The sequence below is a fragment of the Manis javanica genome, chromosome 2 (genome assembly GCF_040802235.1).
Source record: "Manis javanica isolate MJ-LG chromosome 2, MJ_LKY, whole genome shotgun sequence".
Taxonomy (NCBI): Eukaryota; Metazoa; Chordata; class Mammalia; order Pholidota; family Manidae; genus Manis; species Manis javanica.
Window position 1 is genome coordinate 105,393,687 of NC_133157.1, and position 21,007 is coordinate 105,414,693.

The window sequence follows — 21,007 nt, forward strand, 5'->3', positions numbered from 1 at the left end:
AAGCCTTTTACAAGCTGTTACCTGTGAGATATGATTGATGGAAGACTCCATTCTCCGGAGCTGAGAGGCTTGGATATCCAGCAGTTGGAGAACATTGTTGGCCAATGCATTTATTTGATAAGCAACACTAGCTAGGGACTGGGTTGTGTAGGCTTTGGTCTCTTCTAAAGCTTTTCTCTTGTCTGTAGCCTGAAATAAGAATAAAAACAACCAATTTAGGTTAACATTCATTAAATATATATTTTATAGAAAGGCAGGCAGAGTTATAATTGTATTTTCTAATAGAGAAACCTAATGAAATAAAAAAGAAGACTTCATCAGACCACTCTGGTGACAGTTATCAGGACACTGGTGAAACCATGACAGAAATCCCCATATGCCAAGTGGGAACTACTTCCTCCTGAGTAGACCAACGATTGATGTCCACTAAAGGAGCCACCAATCAACTGTCATCAGAGGCATACAGTAATGGTTGGTTCTAAGTCTCCTAAGTCATCTCTCAACCACCAATTTATCACATTATATCTTTAAAATCTTATGTCAGCCACAAGCTCCCAATCCACTGTTGAGAGTTTAACTAAATTACTCCATAATATTGCTTCCCTGGCATTGGTTTTGCACAGCTCGGTGGCTGGCAGAGGCCTTGAACTGACACCAGTTTATTCCCTTTGTACATGCCTTATATAACAGCCTTCTGAGTCACAAATAAATGTTAAGACCCTATCATGATTCCCCCAGTGAATCTTTTGATAAACAGTCTCTCCTGCCTCCCAACTCCTTCCCCTTTTGGGCCCCTTAGAAAAGACCCCCTTGGAACTTATCAAAACCCTATTCTTTTTGGTTTGAGTTAATCAATTCAGCCTTAACCTGGGAACCCCAAAGCATTCTACTTGGGGACCCTAACAAAGTCACGTGCCCCAGGTCTTGCTGCTTACTCTCTGCCTGGACCCTGCATTAAACTCCTTGTACATCCCCTGGAGGCATGCTGTGTACCTCCTCCAGGACTTGTGAGTAACAAACTTCTTCATTTCATTTTCCCTTGTCATCTCTTGTTGAACCTTGGCTCACGATACAATGACACCCATTGTTACTTAACAAATGTTAGTTTGAGCCCCACCCCCCAAAAAATCACAATACCCACTAACAATGAAATAGGCTAAATCCATTCCACCTTTCTCATATTTACATTAATCACCATCTGATACCAACCTTCCTGTTATCCATTATAGCCAAGTTTCTCATTACAACAGAAACTGTAAAACCTTATCAACCAAATTTCTATACATAACTCAGTCAGGTGGTGAGAAAAGTTCTGAGACAAAGTTGCAAAGTTAAAAAAATAAGTGATAAACTCTGCTTAAAGTGGGGAGAGGGGGGCAGATGGGCCAGCAACTTGGATCACAAAGGGTAAATATCATTTACATATGATCTAATGAAGAAAAGGGCCAAGAATTGGTAGAAGAAAATAGAATAGATATCTGAAAGACAGTTCACAAAAAAAGCAATGCAACCACTCTTAACCATTTGAAAAGACCTTCACTATAGAAAAGAAATGCAAATGCAAAGTAATAATACACATAGTTCTCATCTATCCATCTGGCAAATATCCAAAAGTCTAACATGGTACTTTGCAAAGTTATGGAGAAAAGAACTCTGATACACTGCTGGTGATATCAAGCAAAACTATACGTGGATTTATTTTTAGTCCCAGTAATTTCACCTATAGGAATCTCAAAGAATCAATGGCAAAAATATACATGCAATTATTCATTATGACACTATTTGTAATAATAAAAGACTGGAAAGAACCCATATAACCATCAATCAGGAACTGGTTAAATAAGCAATGGGATCTTCAAACAATGGAGTAATAAGGAATACTGTTGTAATAAGGAATGTTGAGGAATGTCGCTATTACCACTGTACTATGACCTCCAAAACACTAAGGTGAGAAAACAACATGGAAAAAAATGTTTAATATAATACTACTATTAATTACATATGGAGGGAAGGGCTAAGTATACTGGAGGTTATTATGGATAGAATTCTTTAAACATACCTTATTTTGTACAATTTGTTTTGGGAATTATGTAAATAACTTAGACAATTATGAAACAAAATTAAATTTTATAAAGGAATTCCCAAAAATTTTATACAAAAATCGATCAAATGAGCCTGTGCATCCAATTAGCTGCTTAACAAGAGGTAATATTCTAAAAGTGACTTCCACACACAATTTGATTCCATATTCAATTGAATAATGAAGTTAAAAAACCTGTGGTTCTGGATTTAAACTAAAAGCACCAATTTGAATCTAATTTTTATTTTTTCTTATCATATCAATATCCTAGCTTTGTCCAGTGAAAAGGCCTAAATGCAAACTATGGCAACTACGTATCATGACAGTATTGTGCACCTGAAATTTGTTAAGAGTAGAAGTTAAATGTCCTCACCACAAAAAAAAGATAAATGGATGTGTTTACTACATGAGAGCAATTGTTTCACAACATATACATATACCAAATCATCATGATGTACATTTTAAATGTCTTACAATTTTACTTGTCAATTGCACCTTGATAAAGCTGGTAGGAAAAAAGAAAAGGCATAAAAATAGTGTTGAGAACCATGAAGCACCAGTTATTATCCAGATTGTGACTACTAATACTGCTCTCCACTGCAAACCTACACTCCTAGCTGGCTATAGATCTAGGACAGGAAATGGACAGAATGCACTTTTAACACATGTATCACAAAGCATGTGGAAGTCACCCAGGACTACTCTACAGTCTGCCAAAAGGACTCAGGAATCAACTGGACTAAACTGCCACAGGCCAAAGATGGCACAATATACATATCAATGAGCGTAGTAACTACAGGAATGAAATACATAAAATGTTTAAAGCTAAGAGTTCATAACAATACTAAAAAAATTAAAAACAAACCAAAAAAGTCATTGGCCAGTTTTGGAGGATGCCAGGGACCATCTCATGGGGGTGGGTGCGGTGGGGTGTTAGCTTTATTAAAATATGAAATACATACAACTAAAAAGATTTTTAAGTATGCAATTCAACATGTTTTGACAAATGCATATAGTAGTGTAACCACAATCATAAGCATGGTAACATCCCCCTTAGGTCCTTTATAGTCAACTCCCTCCCCATTTTCTGGCTCCTGGAAACAACTGATTTCTTTTCCGTCACTAAGGTTTTGCTTTTTTCTAGAGTTTCATAGAAATGAAATCAAAAGTATATAGTCTTCTACGCTGATGGACAGTGACTGTAATGGAGTATGTGGTGGGGGGGGACTTAATAATAGGGGGAATCAAGTAACCATAATGTTGTTCATGTAATTGTACATTAACGATACAAAAAAAAAAAGTATATAGTCTTCTGTGTCTGGCTTCTTTCACTTAGTATATTGCTCTTGAAATTCATCCTTGTTATTGTGAAGTAGTATTCCACTGTATGGATTTACCACAATTTACTTATACACTCACCAGCTGGTGGACTTTTGGACCATTTCTACTTTGGTGCTACTATGAATAAAGCTGCTATGAGTATTTGAGTCCAAGTCTTTGTGTGGATCAGAAGTTTTCATTTCTCTTATACCTAGGTAAATACTAGGAGTAGAACTGCTAAATCTATGGTAAGTGTATGTTTAACAGTATAAGTAACTGCCAAACTATTTGCAAGAATAGCAGCACTATTTGGCATTCCCACTAGTTCTAGTTTTTCCATATTCTTGGTAACATTTGGTATGTCCAGTCTTTTTAATTTCAACCATCCTAGTAGTTACATAGCTAGTTTTAATTTCCATTTCCCTATCAAATCATGATGTTGAGCATCTTTTCAAGTGTCTATTATGTATTATCCATTTTTTTTTATAGTGGTCAATTATTTTGCCTATTTAACTAGGTTGTTTGCCTTACTGAGGGTTCCTTATATAATCTGAATACAAGTCTTCTGTCAAATAAGTTTCACAAAGTCAGACTTAGAAATTTTTTCTTTTACATCCCATGACTGTGTGCCCTATTTAAAATCTTTGCCAAACCCAAGGTCACTAAGATTTTTCTCCCATGTTTTTTCTTCTAGAAGTTTTTCTAATTTTTGCTCACACATTTAGATCTAGTCTAGTTCCTACTAACTTTTGCATATGGTGTGAGTTAGAGTAATGGTTAAAATTTTTTCTTGCATATAGATATACAATTATGCTAGCATCATCGGACTACCCCTCCTTGAATGAACTGTCTTGGTATTTTACTCAAAAAATCAATTAACTGAAAACGTGTGGGTCTATTTCTGAGCTCTCTTTTGGGTTCCATTGATAAAATCTGTCAATCTGCATTTACTATTACACTGTATTGATTGTTCTAGCTTTAATAAGACTTGTGGTCAGGTACTAAAGTCCCCCAGACTTGTTTTCCAAAATTGTTTTGGATACACTAAGTATTTTACACTTTGATGTAAATTTTACAATCAGGTTATTAATTTCTACAAAGGAGCCTGCTGAAATTTTGACTGGGATTGTACTGAATTTATAGATCATTTTGGAAAAGACTGCCATCTACTGAATCTTCCAATCTATGAACAGTTACTCTCTCCTATTACTTAGGTCTTCTTTAAATTCTCTCAGTTTTTTTGCATTTGTGTACCACTTGTAGACTTACTAAACTTACTCTTTACCCACTTGTTAAACTTACCCTTATTTACTTCACAGTTTTTGATGCAATCATGAAGGCTACTGTTTTTAAAATTTGTCAATCATTCATTCATTGCCAGCTTATAGAAACAAAATTTAATATTAACCTTGTAACTCTGCAATACTGCTGAATTCACTTATTAGTTATAGTTACTTTTTTGTAGATAACCTTAGGACATTCTACATAGGCAATCATATTTCTGAATAAAGACAATTTCACGTCATACTTTCCAATCTGTATGTCTTCTGATTCTCCTTCTTAGAGCTCAATATATTGCACTGGCTAGACACCCTGATTCAATGCTGAATAGAAGTAGCTGTTCCCAACACTAGAGGGAAAACATTCAGTTTTCTATCATTGAAACACTGAATGTAGGTTCTTCTGCAGATGTCCTTTATGAGGCTGAGAAAGTACCTTCTTTCTCAATTTGTTTACCAAATAAGGCATATTCAACACTGAGTGAGATTTGGTTCTTTTTAGTCATCCACTGTATTCTAGAGTTTGATCTGCCTGTTTTTTTGTTTGTCTTAAGTGTAAGGTTGAACATTTTTTTTTCTTTCACAAAAATAAGAGACTGCAAGCTTTGCACTAAAATGTGTTCTCCCTTCCTTGATGCTCATAGAATTATTTCCCAGATTCCCTAATTTCATGATCATATAACTAAATAATGTCAATGGAGTAATATCAGAAATGGGTGCTACTTCTAGGCCTAAACACAGCAACTTCCCATGCATGTTTCAATGCAATGGTTAAAGTAAAATGTGGTCTTACCCAAACAATAAAATTATGTTTAACAGAAAGTATTTTACACTGCTCCCATTTTAAGTTTAAATTTAGAATTTAAAAAAATTTTTTAAATTGATTTTCTCATGCAAACTAGCCACATTTTAAAGTACCCAATAGCCTTATTTGGATTGTGACTACCTCACTGGAGAGAACAGTTCTAAACAGTTAATTTCTTCTATAGATCATGGATTTTTAAATTAAATCTGCTCAAGAATCATTGCTGTCACTTATTCCAGGTTTTAAGTTTAGTATACAATTGTTAGTCTCCCACATTCTTTGATGCTTTTATTGAGTAATTACCAGGCAGCCTCACTATGTTCCAAGGATCATATAAAATGGATTATAAACTACAGGACAAACAGCCAGCATTTCTCCAGTAAATTTTTAATTAAAAGAGACATTCTTATCAAAGTTCTCCCTGCAAAGTCTACGTATTCTTAACTAATCACTCTAAAAGTTGACATGTAATGTGAAACCCATTTGCCATCCCTGTATTATGCCATCGATGAAGTCTACTTAAAAATAAACAGATTTCCCTTCAAAAGAGAAAGTTATTTAAAAGAGCTAAGATCAGAATAAATAATGTGGCCAAGCACTAAACAGGAAAGTTTCTTTGGATAACTGATTTTATGAACAGCCCATACAAACTCTCTTCTTGCTTTATCCACCTATGGAAACCAAGCTTTACTGAGACAGGATCTGCTTGCTGGAGTAAAGAATCTTTTCAGGTAATATCTACTCATGTAAGTCCTTTCCTTCCCTCAAGAAGACTACACAAGCAATCTCTTCTTTTTTACAGCCTAAAGTAGAAATTACTAGCTATAAGCAATCTCCCTCAAGCTTACATATTTATCTTTAACCACATTTCCTCTCCATAGAAGCTACAGTTATCACCACAGTAAAAATCTTCCTCCTTCTCTTAATTCCATGCAAATACTTGAACTAAAAGAGAAAGAACACCTCATCATGACTGCTTTAAAAGAAGTCATGCAATAGGGGGGAATATAGTAACCATGATGCTGCTCATGTGAAACCTGAGCGTAAGACTGTATATCAATACCTTAATCATAATAAAAAAAAGGACTTCCCTTCAAGAAATTCATTTAGTTAGAAAAAAAAAGTAATGCATTATAAATGAAAAAAAATACTATATGGTGTTTAAGTTTTTAGAAAATACAAGTGAAGAATGAAAAAAGTATATCATGGTCCTACCATTCAAACAGACCATGTTAACATTTTAGTGTTTTTTTTTCAAGCTTCTCCAGTACATGTACGTATTATACAAGAATGAAAGAACTGACATCATACCCTACAGTTACCTATCCTGCTTTATTCATATAATTATGCACCAAAAGCATTTCCCCATGTACTGTTCTTCCCTAGCATCTTCTTAAAAAAATAACTTTCAATAACTTCATGATTATGGTAGTAAACTGTCAGTTGCCTACTCTCCTCATTTTAATCCCTCTGATATTAGGTCATCAGTACATTAATCGTGTTTAAAAAAAACATAAACAAATGAAACAACTTCAAATCCAACTTCCTCTCAATGACCAAAAAAGAGACGACATCATTTAGGCGTTTAAGGAATTCAGGAGAACACATGTATAGTTAATTAATGTACCTCCTACTGCTCTCCTGATTAGTAGTCTAATACATGAAAGTAGAAAAAATAATACAACCCTTTACCTGTCCTTCAACTTTAACAAGTATCATATTTAATTTTATAAATTCACATTTGGTATTTACAATGCTCACAAAGTTCTGTACTTGAAAAACACTAAAGTTTCACCTTCATAAGATTGTGTATCAGTGATACTTAAAAAAAAGAGATTAACATTAAGAAAAAAATTTAAATACAAGGAATTTCTATGGAGCAAAGGGCAAAATAAAGACCTACAAATTCACAGAAAAAAAGATAAAGTTTCACTTATTTTTTCCATGAAATCAGAATCCTTTCCTTAGATAACATCTTAAAAATACCCATTTCAATATAGATATTTTTATATCATATGAAATGCCAAACCGAAACACTTCATTTTGCTCTAGCTCTACATTAAATCTGTTTTCCTCAAACACTAGCATTGTTTTGTTTTTTGTAAGAAAGATTAAAGAAAACTTAAAAAGTACTTATCCATTTTACAAGCTTAATGAAACTAATTCTTTTCTTCCAACTCTTTACTCTAACATTTTGTGCAATATAATTAAGTTTTAAACACCAACCTACAAGCTAATTTTAAGAATATCATTTCTAAGTAAGGGCCCTTCTTTATTGAAAGATACCCTAAAACAGAAAGCAGAGCCTATACCTAGCATATACCCTACAGTACTGACTTGTATAAAAACAGTTGAGAATAATAGCTTGACTTGAATTAAAATGTCCTCTTTCTTACTCACTTTAAACATTTCCTTAAAGTCTATCAAGATCTGAAAATAACTACTTTTTTTGAGGAACAATAATCTCTGTCCTAATTGCAAATGGTTTAATGACCCTGCTTAGATAACAAAATAGGGGTCTCATGCATTTAAAAAGTTTTGTCATTTTTACCTTTCCTGCCATTCTTTCTAGAAATGCCACATCATATCTTTTTAATAACTTTGAACTTACCTCTAATCCAAATCTTCCAGAAACTTTTCCAAAGTCAGTATTTTTCCAGAGTATTTTAAATGATTAGATAAGGTTTTTCCAATTATGTAATGAAAGCAACTTCATGAAAATGCATTAAAAAAAATCAGCTAAATTGGATTAATACTTAGTCCATAGGCACACACCTGATCATCTACATTTGCCCTCTTACAGCACTAAACTATGTTTTCTACCTTTATCTTGCATCTACCTACCACTTCAGCATTTTATTAAAAATAAAAATCATAATAATAATAAAGGGAGAAATGTGGGATCAACATATAAATCAAGTATAAAAATCAAATGAATATTCATATTTGACCTGATTGTTTATAGTTCATAATGCGTGATCAAAACCGAAAGTTTCTGTGATGAATGCCCTTGTACTGTTCACCATGTAAGAATTTATTCACTATGTAAGAATTCGTTCACCATGTAAGAACTTGTTCGTTATGCTTCAGAAGATTGGAGACTGACGAGAATTAGGCTTGAGATGGATTAATGATTGTACATTGAGCATTGACCCCCCCCTATACTGAATTTTATTGTTGTTAACAACCATTTGATCAATAAATATGAGAGATGCCCTGTCAAAAAAAAAAAATCAGCTAAATCTAAAAACCACATTTCAATGACTTCAACAAACCAGTTACCATTAGAAGCACCATTTGTTTCACTTAGAAAAAACCTGCTAGCTCTAATTAAACTTTTAGAATTCTGCATTTATAGAAAACACTATTTCATATTTATATAGATGGTGAAATTTATATATCACTCCTTTTTTTCCTCCCCTTCACTTATTTCATCCATTCCCACACCCACCTCCTCTGGGCAACTACCTGTCTGTTTTGTGACTATAGGCTTATTTTTGTTTGTTCATTTGTTTTGTTTTTTTATATTCCACATATAAGTGAAATCCTATGATGTCTGTCTCTCCCTGTCTGACTTCACTTAACGTAATACCCTCTGGAGGTCCACCAATGTTGTTGCAAATACAAAAACTTCATTATTTTTTATGGCTGAGTACTATTCCATCGTGTATATGTACCACTTCTTTTTTTATCCACTCATCTATCAATGGGCATTTTGGTTGCTTATCTATTTTGGCTATTGTGAATAATACTGTGATAAACATAGAAGTGCATATATCTTTAACGTCACTCTTAATCATAAACAGAATAAATATCTGCTAAAGAGTTCATAATCAAATTTATACAACCAAAAAAAACTTTGTATCTTTTGTTCTGTATGGTCTGATGCAAAGATTGTTCACAGCTGTAACAGATGTGTCCAGCTTCTTAAATCCAGAACACCTTCCCTACCCTGACCTTTTTTCTTTAAAAACAGACATTATCTTAAAAAATCCAGGCCTGCTGTCTTATAGAATATCCTACAATATGGACTTGTATGTTTGCTCATGTTTAGATACAGATTAAACAGAGTAGCAAGAATAGTACATAGGTGATACTGTGAACTTTCACACTGTAGACAGTAACATCTTTTAAAATAAGGCATCCACCATTATTTCCATGACTTTCTTCCAAGCTTTGACACCATTTCTACAAACTTTGATAAGCTTGTGCTTTCTTAGCATAAGTTGTCCAGAAAAAAAAATTTTTCTTAAATTTTAAATGATTAGATAAGGTTTTTCCAATTATGTAATTCAGAACTCCATTTTTTCCTCAAATAGTCCTTAAATGGCTTGTTGACAAGAAGCAATAATCCAGTTAAGCTACAAGCCAAAACAACCAAGTTCACACAAGTGCAAACAGGAACTGCTACCTGGCTGACAGCTTAAGGAGATCATATATTATAAAATGTGACCCAGAAGATTCAAGATGGCAGCGTGACAGGTGAGAAAGAGAACTCCTTCTAAAACCACAAATACTACAAAAATATAGTTAATACAACAATCCTTAAAACAGCAACAGGAAGGAAGGCTGAACCAGACTGCATACAGACCTCAGGAACAGAGCAGACCTCACGAAACAGGGTAACGTACAAAAGCCTTAATCCAGCAGGACCGAAGCCATTCCCCAAGCCCAGCTCATTGGCTAGAGAAAAAGAAACGGAGAGGGGAGGGGGTAGAAGTCTGGGACTGCTGAACACCCAGCCCTGGAGGTCTGCTTTGCAAGCAGCTCTGGAACAGAGGAAAGACAGGTGGTCTTAGAGGCTTCCTGACATGGAGAGGGCTGCTGAAGGGGCGGGGCTTGCACGGAACTTGCTGCGGGAGAAGGGAGAGCTGGACAAGGTTGTCTGGGCGCGTTCAGCCCAGCAGGGTGGGAACTTTGAGTAGCTTCAGGCACTCCATCCCCCTGGATGCCTACTCAGCTCTGAGCCCCCCCACCCACTGTGACATGCAGCCGGCCGAGCCTTCCTCCTGGCCTGACAGTACTGGCACACAAACCGGCAATCACTGTGCTGGCGTCAGGCCAGCCAGAGGGAGGCCCAGCCTACAACAGCTAGAGAAGCAAACCACAGAGGCTTACACCTGTGTTCTCAGCCAATTGGCTCCGATACTAGAGACAGACACTGCAGACGGGAATCAGGACCCCAGGGACCAGTGCAGCTCCCCAACATCTCCAAACCTCACTCTAGGGGCTGAGCAGTTCCAGAGACTGGAGCTTCTGGGCACTAGAGGGCACCACATAGAAATATGAGACATAAAAAGAACCTGGTCCAGACCAAAATCTCACAAACCCCAGAAAAAGGGCCAAATAAAACTGAACTCACCAATCTTCCTGAGAGTTCAAAATAAAAATCATAAACATGCTTCTGGAGGTACAGAAAAATATTCAAGAACTCAGGAATGAATTTAAGTCGGAGATTCAATCATTAAGAAATTCCATATCTGAAATAAAACATACAATGGAGGAATTTAAAAGCAGACTAGATGTAGTAGAAGAGAAGGTAAATGGACTAGAAATTAGAGAAGAGGAATACAAAGAAGCTGAGGCACAGAGAGGAAAAAAAAATCTCTAAGAAAGAAAGAATATTGAGAAAGATGTGTGACCAATCCAAACGGAACGATATTCACATTTATAGGGGTATCAGAAGAAGAAGAGAGAGGAAAAGGCATAGAAAGTGTCATTGAGAAGGTATTTGTTGAAAACTTTCCTGATCTGGGGAAGTAGATAGATTCTCAAGCCATGGAGGTGCACAGATCTCCCAAAACAAGGGACCCAAGAAACACAACATCAAGACATATAATAATTAAAATGGAAAAGATTAAGAATAAAGACAGACTTTCAAAAGCACCTAGAGAGAAAAAAAAAAAGATCACATAGAAAGGAAAACCCATCACGCTATCATTAGATTTCTCAAAAGAAACCTTACAGGCCAGAAGGTAGTGGCATGATATATTTAATGCACTAAGGCAGAAGGGCCTTGAACCAAGAATACTATACCCGGCAAAGTTATCATATAAATCTGAAGGGGGGATAACACAATTTTTAGATAAGCAAAAGCTGAGAGAATTTACCTCCCACAGATCACCTCTACAGTGCATTATGGAGGGACTGCTATAGATACAAGTATTCCTAAGGCTAAACAGATGTTACCCAAGGGATAGACAAGGAGTACAGAATATGATTCATAACATACAAAGAATGGAGGAGGAGAAAAAAAAGAGCCTTTAGGTTGTGTTTGTAATAGCATATGAAGTGAGTTAAATTAGACTGTTAGATAGTAAAGAATTACCCTTGAACCTTCGGTAACCAAAAATCTAAAGCCTGCAATGACAATAAGTACATACCTATCGATAATCACCCTACCTGTAAATGGTCTGAATGCACCAATCAAAAGACATAGAGTCACTGAATGGATGAAAAAACAAGACCCATCTGTATGCTGCCCACAAAAGACTCACTTCAAACCCAAACACATACACAGACTGAAAGTGAAGGGATGGAAAAAGATATTTCATGCAACAAATAGGGAGAAAAAGCAGGACTTGCAGTACTTCTTTCAGACAAAATAGACTTCAAAACAAAGAAAGTCACAAGAGATAAAGAAGGACATTACATAATGATAAAGGGGTCAGTCCAACAAGAGGATATAACTGTTATAAATATCTATGCACCCAACACAGGACCACCTACATATGTGAAAGAAATACTAACAGAATTAAAGGGGGAAATAGAATGCAATGCATTCATTCTAGGAGACTTCAACACACCACTCACTCCAAAGGACAGATCAACTAGACAGAAAGTAAGTAAAGAGACAGAGGCACTGGACAACGTATTAGAACAGATGGACCTAACGGTCATCTACACAACACTCCATCCAAAAGCAATAGGATATAATTCTTCTCAAGAATAGATCATATACTAGGCCACAAAAAGAAAACTTCAGTAAATTCAAAAAGATTGAAATTGTACCAACCAGCTTCTCAGATCACAAAGGTATAAAACTAGAAATAAATGACACAAAGAAAATGAAAAAGCCCAACACACATGCTCCTAAAGAATCAATGGATCAATGACCAAATAAAAACAGAGATCAAGCAATATATGGAGACAAATGACAACAATAATTCAACACTGCATAATCTGTGGGACGCGGTGAAGCCCGTGCTAAGAGGGAAGTATACTGCAACACAGGCCTACCTCAGGAAAGAAGAACAATCCCATATGAACAGTCTAAACTCACAAATAATAAAACTAGAAACGGAAGAACAAATGAGGCCCGAAGCCAGAAGAAGGAGGGACATAATGAAGAGTAGAGCAAAAATAAATAAAATTTAGAAAAATAAAACAATAGAAAGAATCAATGAAAGCAGGAGCTCATTCTTCGAGAAAATAAACAAAATAGATAAACCCCTAGCCAGACGTATCAAAAAGAGAATCTACACACATAAACAGCATCAGAAATGAGAAAGGAAATATCACTATGGACACCACAGAAATACAAAGAATTATGAGAGAATACTATGAAAAATTATATGCTAACAAACTGGATAACCTAGAAGAAACTGACAACTTTCTAGAAAAATACAACCTTTCAAGGCTGACCCAGGAAGAAAGAAAATCTGAGTAGACCAATTACCAGCAAAGAAATCCAACTGGTAATCAAAAACCTACCTAAGAACAAAACACCTGGACCAGCTGACATTTATCAAACAATTAGTGAAGACCTAATACCCATCCTCCTTAAAAGTTTTCCAAAAAGTAGAAGAGGAGGGAATACTCCCAGATTCATTCTATAAGGCCAACATCACTCTAAAAAAGAAAATTACACACCAATAAACCTGATGAACATAGATGCAAAAACAAAATATTAGCAAAGAAAATTCAAAATACATCTAAAAGATCATCCATCATTATCAACGAGGATTCGTCCCAGGGATGCAAGGATGGAACAACATTCGAAAATACATCAACATCATCCACTACATTAACAAAAAGTACAAAAACCACATGATCATCTCCATAGATGCTGAAAAAGCATTCAACAAAATTCAACATCCATTCATGATAAAAAACTCTCAACAAAATGGGTATAGAGAGCAAGGACCTCAACATAATAAAGGCCATATATCACAAACCCACAGCCAACATCATATTTAACAGTGAGAAGCTGTAAGCTTTTCATTTAAGATTGGGAACAAGACAAGGATGCCCACTTTCAACACTTTTATTTCACATAGTACTGGAGGTCCAAGACACAGCAAACAGACAATACAAAGAAATAAAAGGCATCCAGATTGGCAAGTAAGAAGTTGAACTGTTCCTGTTTGCAGATGACATGATATTGTATGCAAAAAACCCTAAAGAATCCATTCCAAAACTAATACATCCACTACCTGAATTCAGCAAAGTTCTGGGATACAAAATTAATACCCAGAAATCTGTTGCATTCCTATACACTAACGATGACCTAGCAGAAAGAGAAATTAGGAAAACAATTCCACTCACAATTGCATCAAAAATAATGAAATACCTAGGAATAAACCTAACCAAGGAGGTGAAAGTTGTATAATCTGAAAACTACAAGACACTAATGAGAGAAATTAAAGAAGAAATTAATAAATAGAAACACATCTCATGCTCATGGATAGGAAGAATTAATAGTCTAAATGGCCATCCTGCCTAAAATAATCTACAGATTCAGTGCAATCCCTATCAAAATACCAACAGTATTCTTCCATGAAGTAGAGCAAATCATTCTAAAATTCATATGGAACCACAAAAGACCCCGAATAACCAAAGCAGTCCTGAGAAAGAAGAATAAAGCAGAAGGAAATTACGTTCCCTGACTTCAAGCTCTACTAACAAAGCCACAGTAATCAAGACAATTTGGTACTGGCACAAGAACAGACCCACAGACCAATGGAACAGAATAGAAAGCCCAGATATAAACCCAGGCATGTATGGTCAATTAATATACAATAAAGGAGCCATGGATACATAATGGGGAAATGACAGCCTCTTCAACAACTGGTGTTGACAAAACTGGACAGCTTCATGTAAGAGAATGAAACTGGATAATTGTTTAACTCCATAAACAAAAGTAAACTCAAAATGTATCAAACACCTGAATGTAAGTCATGAAACCATAAAACTCTTAGAAAAAACATAGGCAAAAATCTCTTTGACATAAACCTGAGCAACTTCTTCATGAACATATCTCCCGGGCAAGGGAAACAAAAGGATAAATGTACAAGTGGGACTATATCAAGGTAAAAAACCTTCGGTACAGCAAAGGACACCATCAGTAGAAGAAAAAGACATCCTACAGTATGGGAGAATATATTTATAAATGACATATCCAATAAATGATTGACATTCAAATTATATAAAGAGCTCACACACCACAACAAACAAAAAGCAAATAAGCCAATTAAAAAATGGGCAGAGGAGCTGAACAGACACTTCTCCAAAGAAGAAATTCAGATGGCCAACAGGCACATGAAAAGATACTCCACATCGCTAATCATCACAGAAATGCAAATTAAAACCACAGTGAGATATCACCTCACACCAGTTAGGATGGCCAACATCCAAATGACAAACAACAACAAATGTTGGTGAGGATGCAGAGAAAGGGGAACCCTCCTACACCGCTGGTGGGAATGTAAATTAGCTCAATCATTGTGGAAAGCAGTATGGAGGTTCCTCAAAAAGCTCAAAATAGAAATACGATTTGACCCAAGAATTCCACTCCTAGGAATTTATCCTAAGAATGCAGCAGCCCAGTTTGAAAAAGACATATTCACCCCTATGTTTATCATGGCAATATTTACAATAGCCAAGAAATGGAAGCAACTTAAGTGTCCATCAGTAGATGAATGGATATAGAGGATGTGGTACATATACACAATGGAATATTATTCATCCGTAAGAAGAAAACAAATCATACCATTTGCAACAACATGGATGGAGCTAGACGGTATTATGCTCAGTGAAATAAGCCAGGCAGAAAAAGACAAGTATCAAATGATTTCACTCATATGTAGAGTATAAGAACAAAGAAAAAACTGAAGGAACAAAACAGCAGCAGACTCACAGAACCCAAGAATGGACTAACAGTTGCCAAAGGGAAAGGGACTGGGGAGGATGGGTGGGAAGGAAGGGATAAGGGGGTAACGGGGGCATTACAATTAGCACAGATAATGTAGCTGGGTGGGGGACACGAGAAAGGCAGTATAACACAGAAAAGACAAGTAATGATTCTATGGCATCTTACTATGCTGATGGACAGTGACTGTAATGGGGTATGTGGGGGGTCTTGATAATAGGGGGAGTCAAGTAACCATAATGTTTTTCAAGTAATTGTACATTAATGAGACCAAACTAAAAATTAAAAAAAGAAAACACATCCCAAATATTAAATGTGAGGGTGAGTAGGAAATTCTTTAGAATTGATTAAATATAATACATAAAGAACCCTTCTTGGTTTAAGGGCCTTCTCAAGATGTCATTGCTAATGGTAAGGATTTAAAATGTCAAGTTTTAATAATACTTGTAACAGGAACAGTTTATTTACCATAACTTACACAAAACAAAATGCCTACTTAGAAAGCCAATCTAAGAGTTGGTTGCTTTGAGACCGAAGAAATTTTCCAGGAATAATCCACAATCATTTTGTGGAATGGGATGAGAATAAAAGGGAAAAGATGGTACACAGGACAAATTCTGTTTCAGTATTGACAAGTAAACCAAATAAGCATGGAGTCTTGGGGATTAGCGTATGCATATAGTCAATACTCAGCTAACATGAAAGAATCTAATTTCCTTCAAGGTAACTTCCAATTCAGTAAGAGTAAAAACTAAATGAAAAGAAATACTACCAGGTTTCCAGCAAAAATAATACATTTTTTGCATAATAATTCATGTTGAAACCTATATGCTTTAGCACAGTTCCTCCCTACTGCCTTCCACCATAAGTAACCACTATCAGGCATTGAGCCCTTTCATTCCCAGCAAAACCCCAGGGAAATCTCTGCTGCCTGTTGAGTCACACATGATTTTAATGGACAGGAATAGGAGTTGTGGCACACTGTCTTTAATTGAAGAGCTAACACAAAACAATCAACAGCTAGTATACACATTAAAATTCCAAGTTCAACCCTAATGTACAATCTTTTTAAACCTTCACAAGTCAAATTGTATCTCCATTTCCAATAAGTAGATAATTAGACTAAAATTTTAAGGTTTGCCGTAATTATACAACAAGTCAATGACACATCCCAGATTAATTCCTTTACCATCCTGTACCTTACTGCAAGACTTATGCTTTAAAAAACAGGCTTAACACAGAACCTATAAAAACCCCAGTTTTAGAAAGAACTACATTTAAATACAAAGTTCATTACATGTTTAAGTATTACTGATAGATTTCATACTTAGTCTAAGACACTCACTTTCTTCCATTAACTCCTTCAATGTAAACTAATTATCTTCTCATAAAATCTTATTTCTTCTTAAAAGGAATTACATTGAAGAGCCATGATGATCAAGAGGGCAGCTTGGGCAAGCACTTTTACATACTGCTGGAAAGTGCAATTAAACAACATGTATCACATTTCTTTAAAAAGCATCTATTCTTCACTGCTAGAAATCTACCCAAAAGAAATGAAAGGCCAAGTGGAAACTGTATGTTCAAGGATGTGCACACCACCTATAACAGCAAAAAAATTAGAAACAATCTAAATGGCCAACGACAGGTGATAACCAATATTCATATATTTGAAAACATGTAGTCAATAAAAGTCATACAGATACTCACCAACAAGGGAAGTGTATTAAGTCAGGACTCGAAGTGGCAAGCAGAGCCACTGTGACTTATGGAATAAGAAATTATAGAATTTTACCTTTTGCAAATATAGAAATAGCTGGGAAAGTTCTAAAGGTCCAAGAGGAAAGTGGAAGGATCAGAAAGTCATCAATCAGTCAATCTGAGAAGCCACACACATTCAGCTGCAGAAATGAGACTGTAAAGGAAAGGCTCATGATGAGATCTGGGGAGAAGCTGTACCTCTGCAGGTCTCCTGACAGATGATGGGCCCATCTATGCTACTGTTGATGAAACTGTCAGCAACCTGAAAAAAGAACTGCATGTAGAGCAAAGGAGACCAGGGCTCTGCTGGACCCCAGCAACACCTCTGCATCTCTCACTCTGTGGTATATGACCACAAAAACTTTCAGTGGTTATGAGTGTTGTTTATGCAAATTCTCTTTTGGCCAATCTTATACACAACTATATAGGGAAAGAATCATACTATAGAACTATGAGATGCACGGAGCAAAGCACCACACTAACTTCTGTCAAAACAGTCTATATACTCACCTCTCTAATTATAGGCTGCTCCTGAATAGAGACAAAAGCAAAACGTTTCAGTCTAACATAATACAACCCCCTCATACAACCAAAAAAGTGCTATCTCCCCACAGGAGAATTCAGTCTACTTCCTCTGAGTAATGTTCATTCTTTTTCTGGCTGGCTCGGTCTACATCCCCCTTGATATTTGTAACTTCAATACTGAAATACAAGGTTAAGGATTACTAACACATTTTAAATATAGGAAAATTGGGGTGGGACAAACTGGCTAATATATACATAAATATTAAAGTATAGAGGAACTATTCAAAATATTCATAACTATCAGTTTTCATTCAGTAAATGTCCATGAGGTCACAGCTAGTATTTATACTTTTCTGCTACAATCCATTACATATTCCATTCACCAATTGTCTCATCTTATTGTTCTTTGTCTCGTGGGCTGACTCAAACCTTCTCTGCCATTAGCAGCCCTACCTCACCAGGTTGTCGTAGCACTCCATTAACTTTTTTTTTTTTTTTTGGTACCATTAATCTACAATTACATGAGGAACTCTATGTTCACTAGACTCCCCCAATCACCAAATCCCCCCCCACAAACCCCATTACAGTCACAGTCCATTAGCATAGTAACACGCTGCAGAATCACTACTTCTGTGTTGCACAGCCCTCCCAGTGCCACACCCACATTACATATTCTAATGGAAATGCCCTCTTTCTTTTTCCCCCACCTTATCCCTCCCTTCCCACCCACCCTCCCCAGTCCCTTTACCTTTGGTAACTTTGGTTAGTTTTTTCTTGGGTTCTGTGACTCTGCTGCAGTTTGCTTCCTTCAGTTTTTTTCTTTGTTGTTCTACTCCACATATGAGTGAAATCATTTGGTACTTGTCTTTCTCCGTCTGGTTTAATTTCACTGAGCATAACACCCTCTAGCTCCATCCATGTTGTTGCAAATGGTAGGATTTGTTTTCTTCTTATGGCTGAATAATATTCCATTGTGTATATGTGCCACAACTTCTTTATCCATTCATCTACTGATGGACATTAGGTTGCTTCCATTTCTTGGCTATTTTAAATAGTGCTGCGATAAACATAGGGGTGCATATCCCTTTTTCAAACTGGGCTGCTGTATTCTCAGGGTAAATTCCTAGAAGTGGAATTCCTGGGTCAAATGGTGTTTCTATTTTTAGTTGTTTGAGGAACCTCCATACTGCTTTCCACAATAGTTGAACCAATTTACATTCCCACCAGCAGTGCAGGAAGGTTCCCCTTTCTCCACAACCTTGCCAACATTTGTTGTTGTTTGTCTTTTGGATGGTGGCGATCCTTACTGGTGTGAGGTGATATCTCATTGTGGTTTTAATTTGCATTTCTCTGATGACTAGCGATGTGGAGCATCTTTTCATGTGTCTGTATGACATCTGAATTTCATCTTTGGAGAAGTGTCTGTTCAGCTCCTCTGCCAATTTTTTAATTGGATTATTTGCTTTTTGTTTGAGATGTGTGAGTTCTTTATATATTTTGGATGTCAATCCTTTATTGGATCTATCATTTATAAATATATTCTCCCATACTGTAGGACACCTTTTAGTTCTACTGATAGTGTCCTTTGCTGTACAGAAGCTTTTCAGCTTGATATAGTCCCACTTGTTCATTTTTGCTTTTGTTTCCCTTGCCTGGGGAGATATGTTCATGAAGAAGTCGCTCATGTTTATGTCTAAAAGGTTTCTGCCTATGTTTTTTTCTAAGGGTTTTATGGTTTCATGACTTACATTCAGGTCTTTGATCCATTTCGAATTTACTTTTCTGTATGGGGTTAGACAATGATCCAGTTTCATTCTCTTACATGTAGCTGTCCAGTTATGCCAACACCAGCTGTCGAAGAGGCTGTCCTTTCCCCATTTTATGTCCATGGCTCCTTTATCGTATATTGACCATATATGTTTGGATTAATGTCTGGAGACTCTTTTCTGTACCACTATTCTGTGGCTCTGTTCTTGTACCAGCAACCAAGTTGTCTTGATTACTGTGGCTTTGTAGTAGAGCTTGAAGTTGGGGAGCGAGATCCCTCCCACTTTATTCTTCCTTCTCAGGATTGCTTTGGCTATTTGGGGTCTTTGGTGATACCATATGAATTTTTTTAAACTATTTGTTCCAGTTCGTTGAAAGAATGCTGTTGGTTATTGAATAGGGATTGCAATAAATCTGTAGATTGCTTTGGGCAGGATGGCCATTATGACAATATTAATTCTTTCTAGTCAAGAGGATGGTATGAGTTTCCATTTGTTGTGTCCTCTTTAACTTCTCTTAAGAATGTCTTGTAGTTTTCAAGGTATAGGTCTTTCACTTCCTTGGTTAGTTTTATTCCTAGGTTATTTTTTTTTTTTATGCATTCAATTGTGAATGGAATTGTTTTCCTGCTTTCTCTTTCTTTTAGTTCATTGTTAGTGTATAGGAAAGCCTCAGATGTCTGTGTATTAAGGTTGTATCTTGCAGCTTTGCCATATTCTGATATCAGTTCTGGTAGTTTTGGAATGGAGTCTTAAGGGTTTTTTATGTAAAATATCATGTCTTCTGCAAATAGTGACAGCTTCACTTCTTCTTAACTGATCTGGATTCCTTGTATTTCTTTGTTTTGTGTAGTTGCCATGGCTAGGACCTCCAGTACTATGTTGAATAACAGTGGGGAGAGTGGGCATCCCAGTCTTGTTCCGATCTCAGAGGAAATGCTTTCAGCTTCTCACTGTTAAGTATGATGTTGGCTGTGGGTTTTTCATATATGGCCTTTATTATGTTGAGGTACCTGCCCTCTATACCCATTTTGCTGAGAGTTTTTATCATGAATAGGTGTTGAATTTTGTTGAATGCTTTTTCAGCATCTATCGAGATCATCATGTAATTTTTGTCCTTCTTTTTGTTTATGTGGTGGATGATGCTGATGGATTTTCAAATGTTGTACCATCCTTGCATCCCTGAGATGAATCCCACTTGATCATGGTGTATGATCCTCTTGATGTACTTTTGAATTCGGTTTGCTAATATTACGTTGAGTATTTTTGCATCTATGTTCATCTGGGATATTGGTCTGTAATTTTCTTTTTTGGTGGAAT

At 36.1% G+C, this 21,007-nt stretch overlaps 1 protein-coding gene across 13 annotated transcripts in view; it reads right to left on the bottom strand.

Annotated features, from left to right (window-relative positions):
* The window catches only part of ABI1 (abl interactor 1), a 146,812-nt gene that overhangs the window by 85,310 nt on the left and 40,495 nt on the right, over positions 1–21,007 (bottom strand). For all 13 annotated transcript variants that reach the window (XM_073229050.1, XM_037004493.2, XM_073229052.1 and 10 more), the window contains exon 2: positions 22–189. In XM_073229050.1, coding sequence (XP_073085151.1) covers positions 22–189 — 168 coding nt within the window. The remainder of the gene's footprint in view (positions 1–21; positions 190–21,007) is intronic.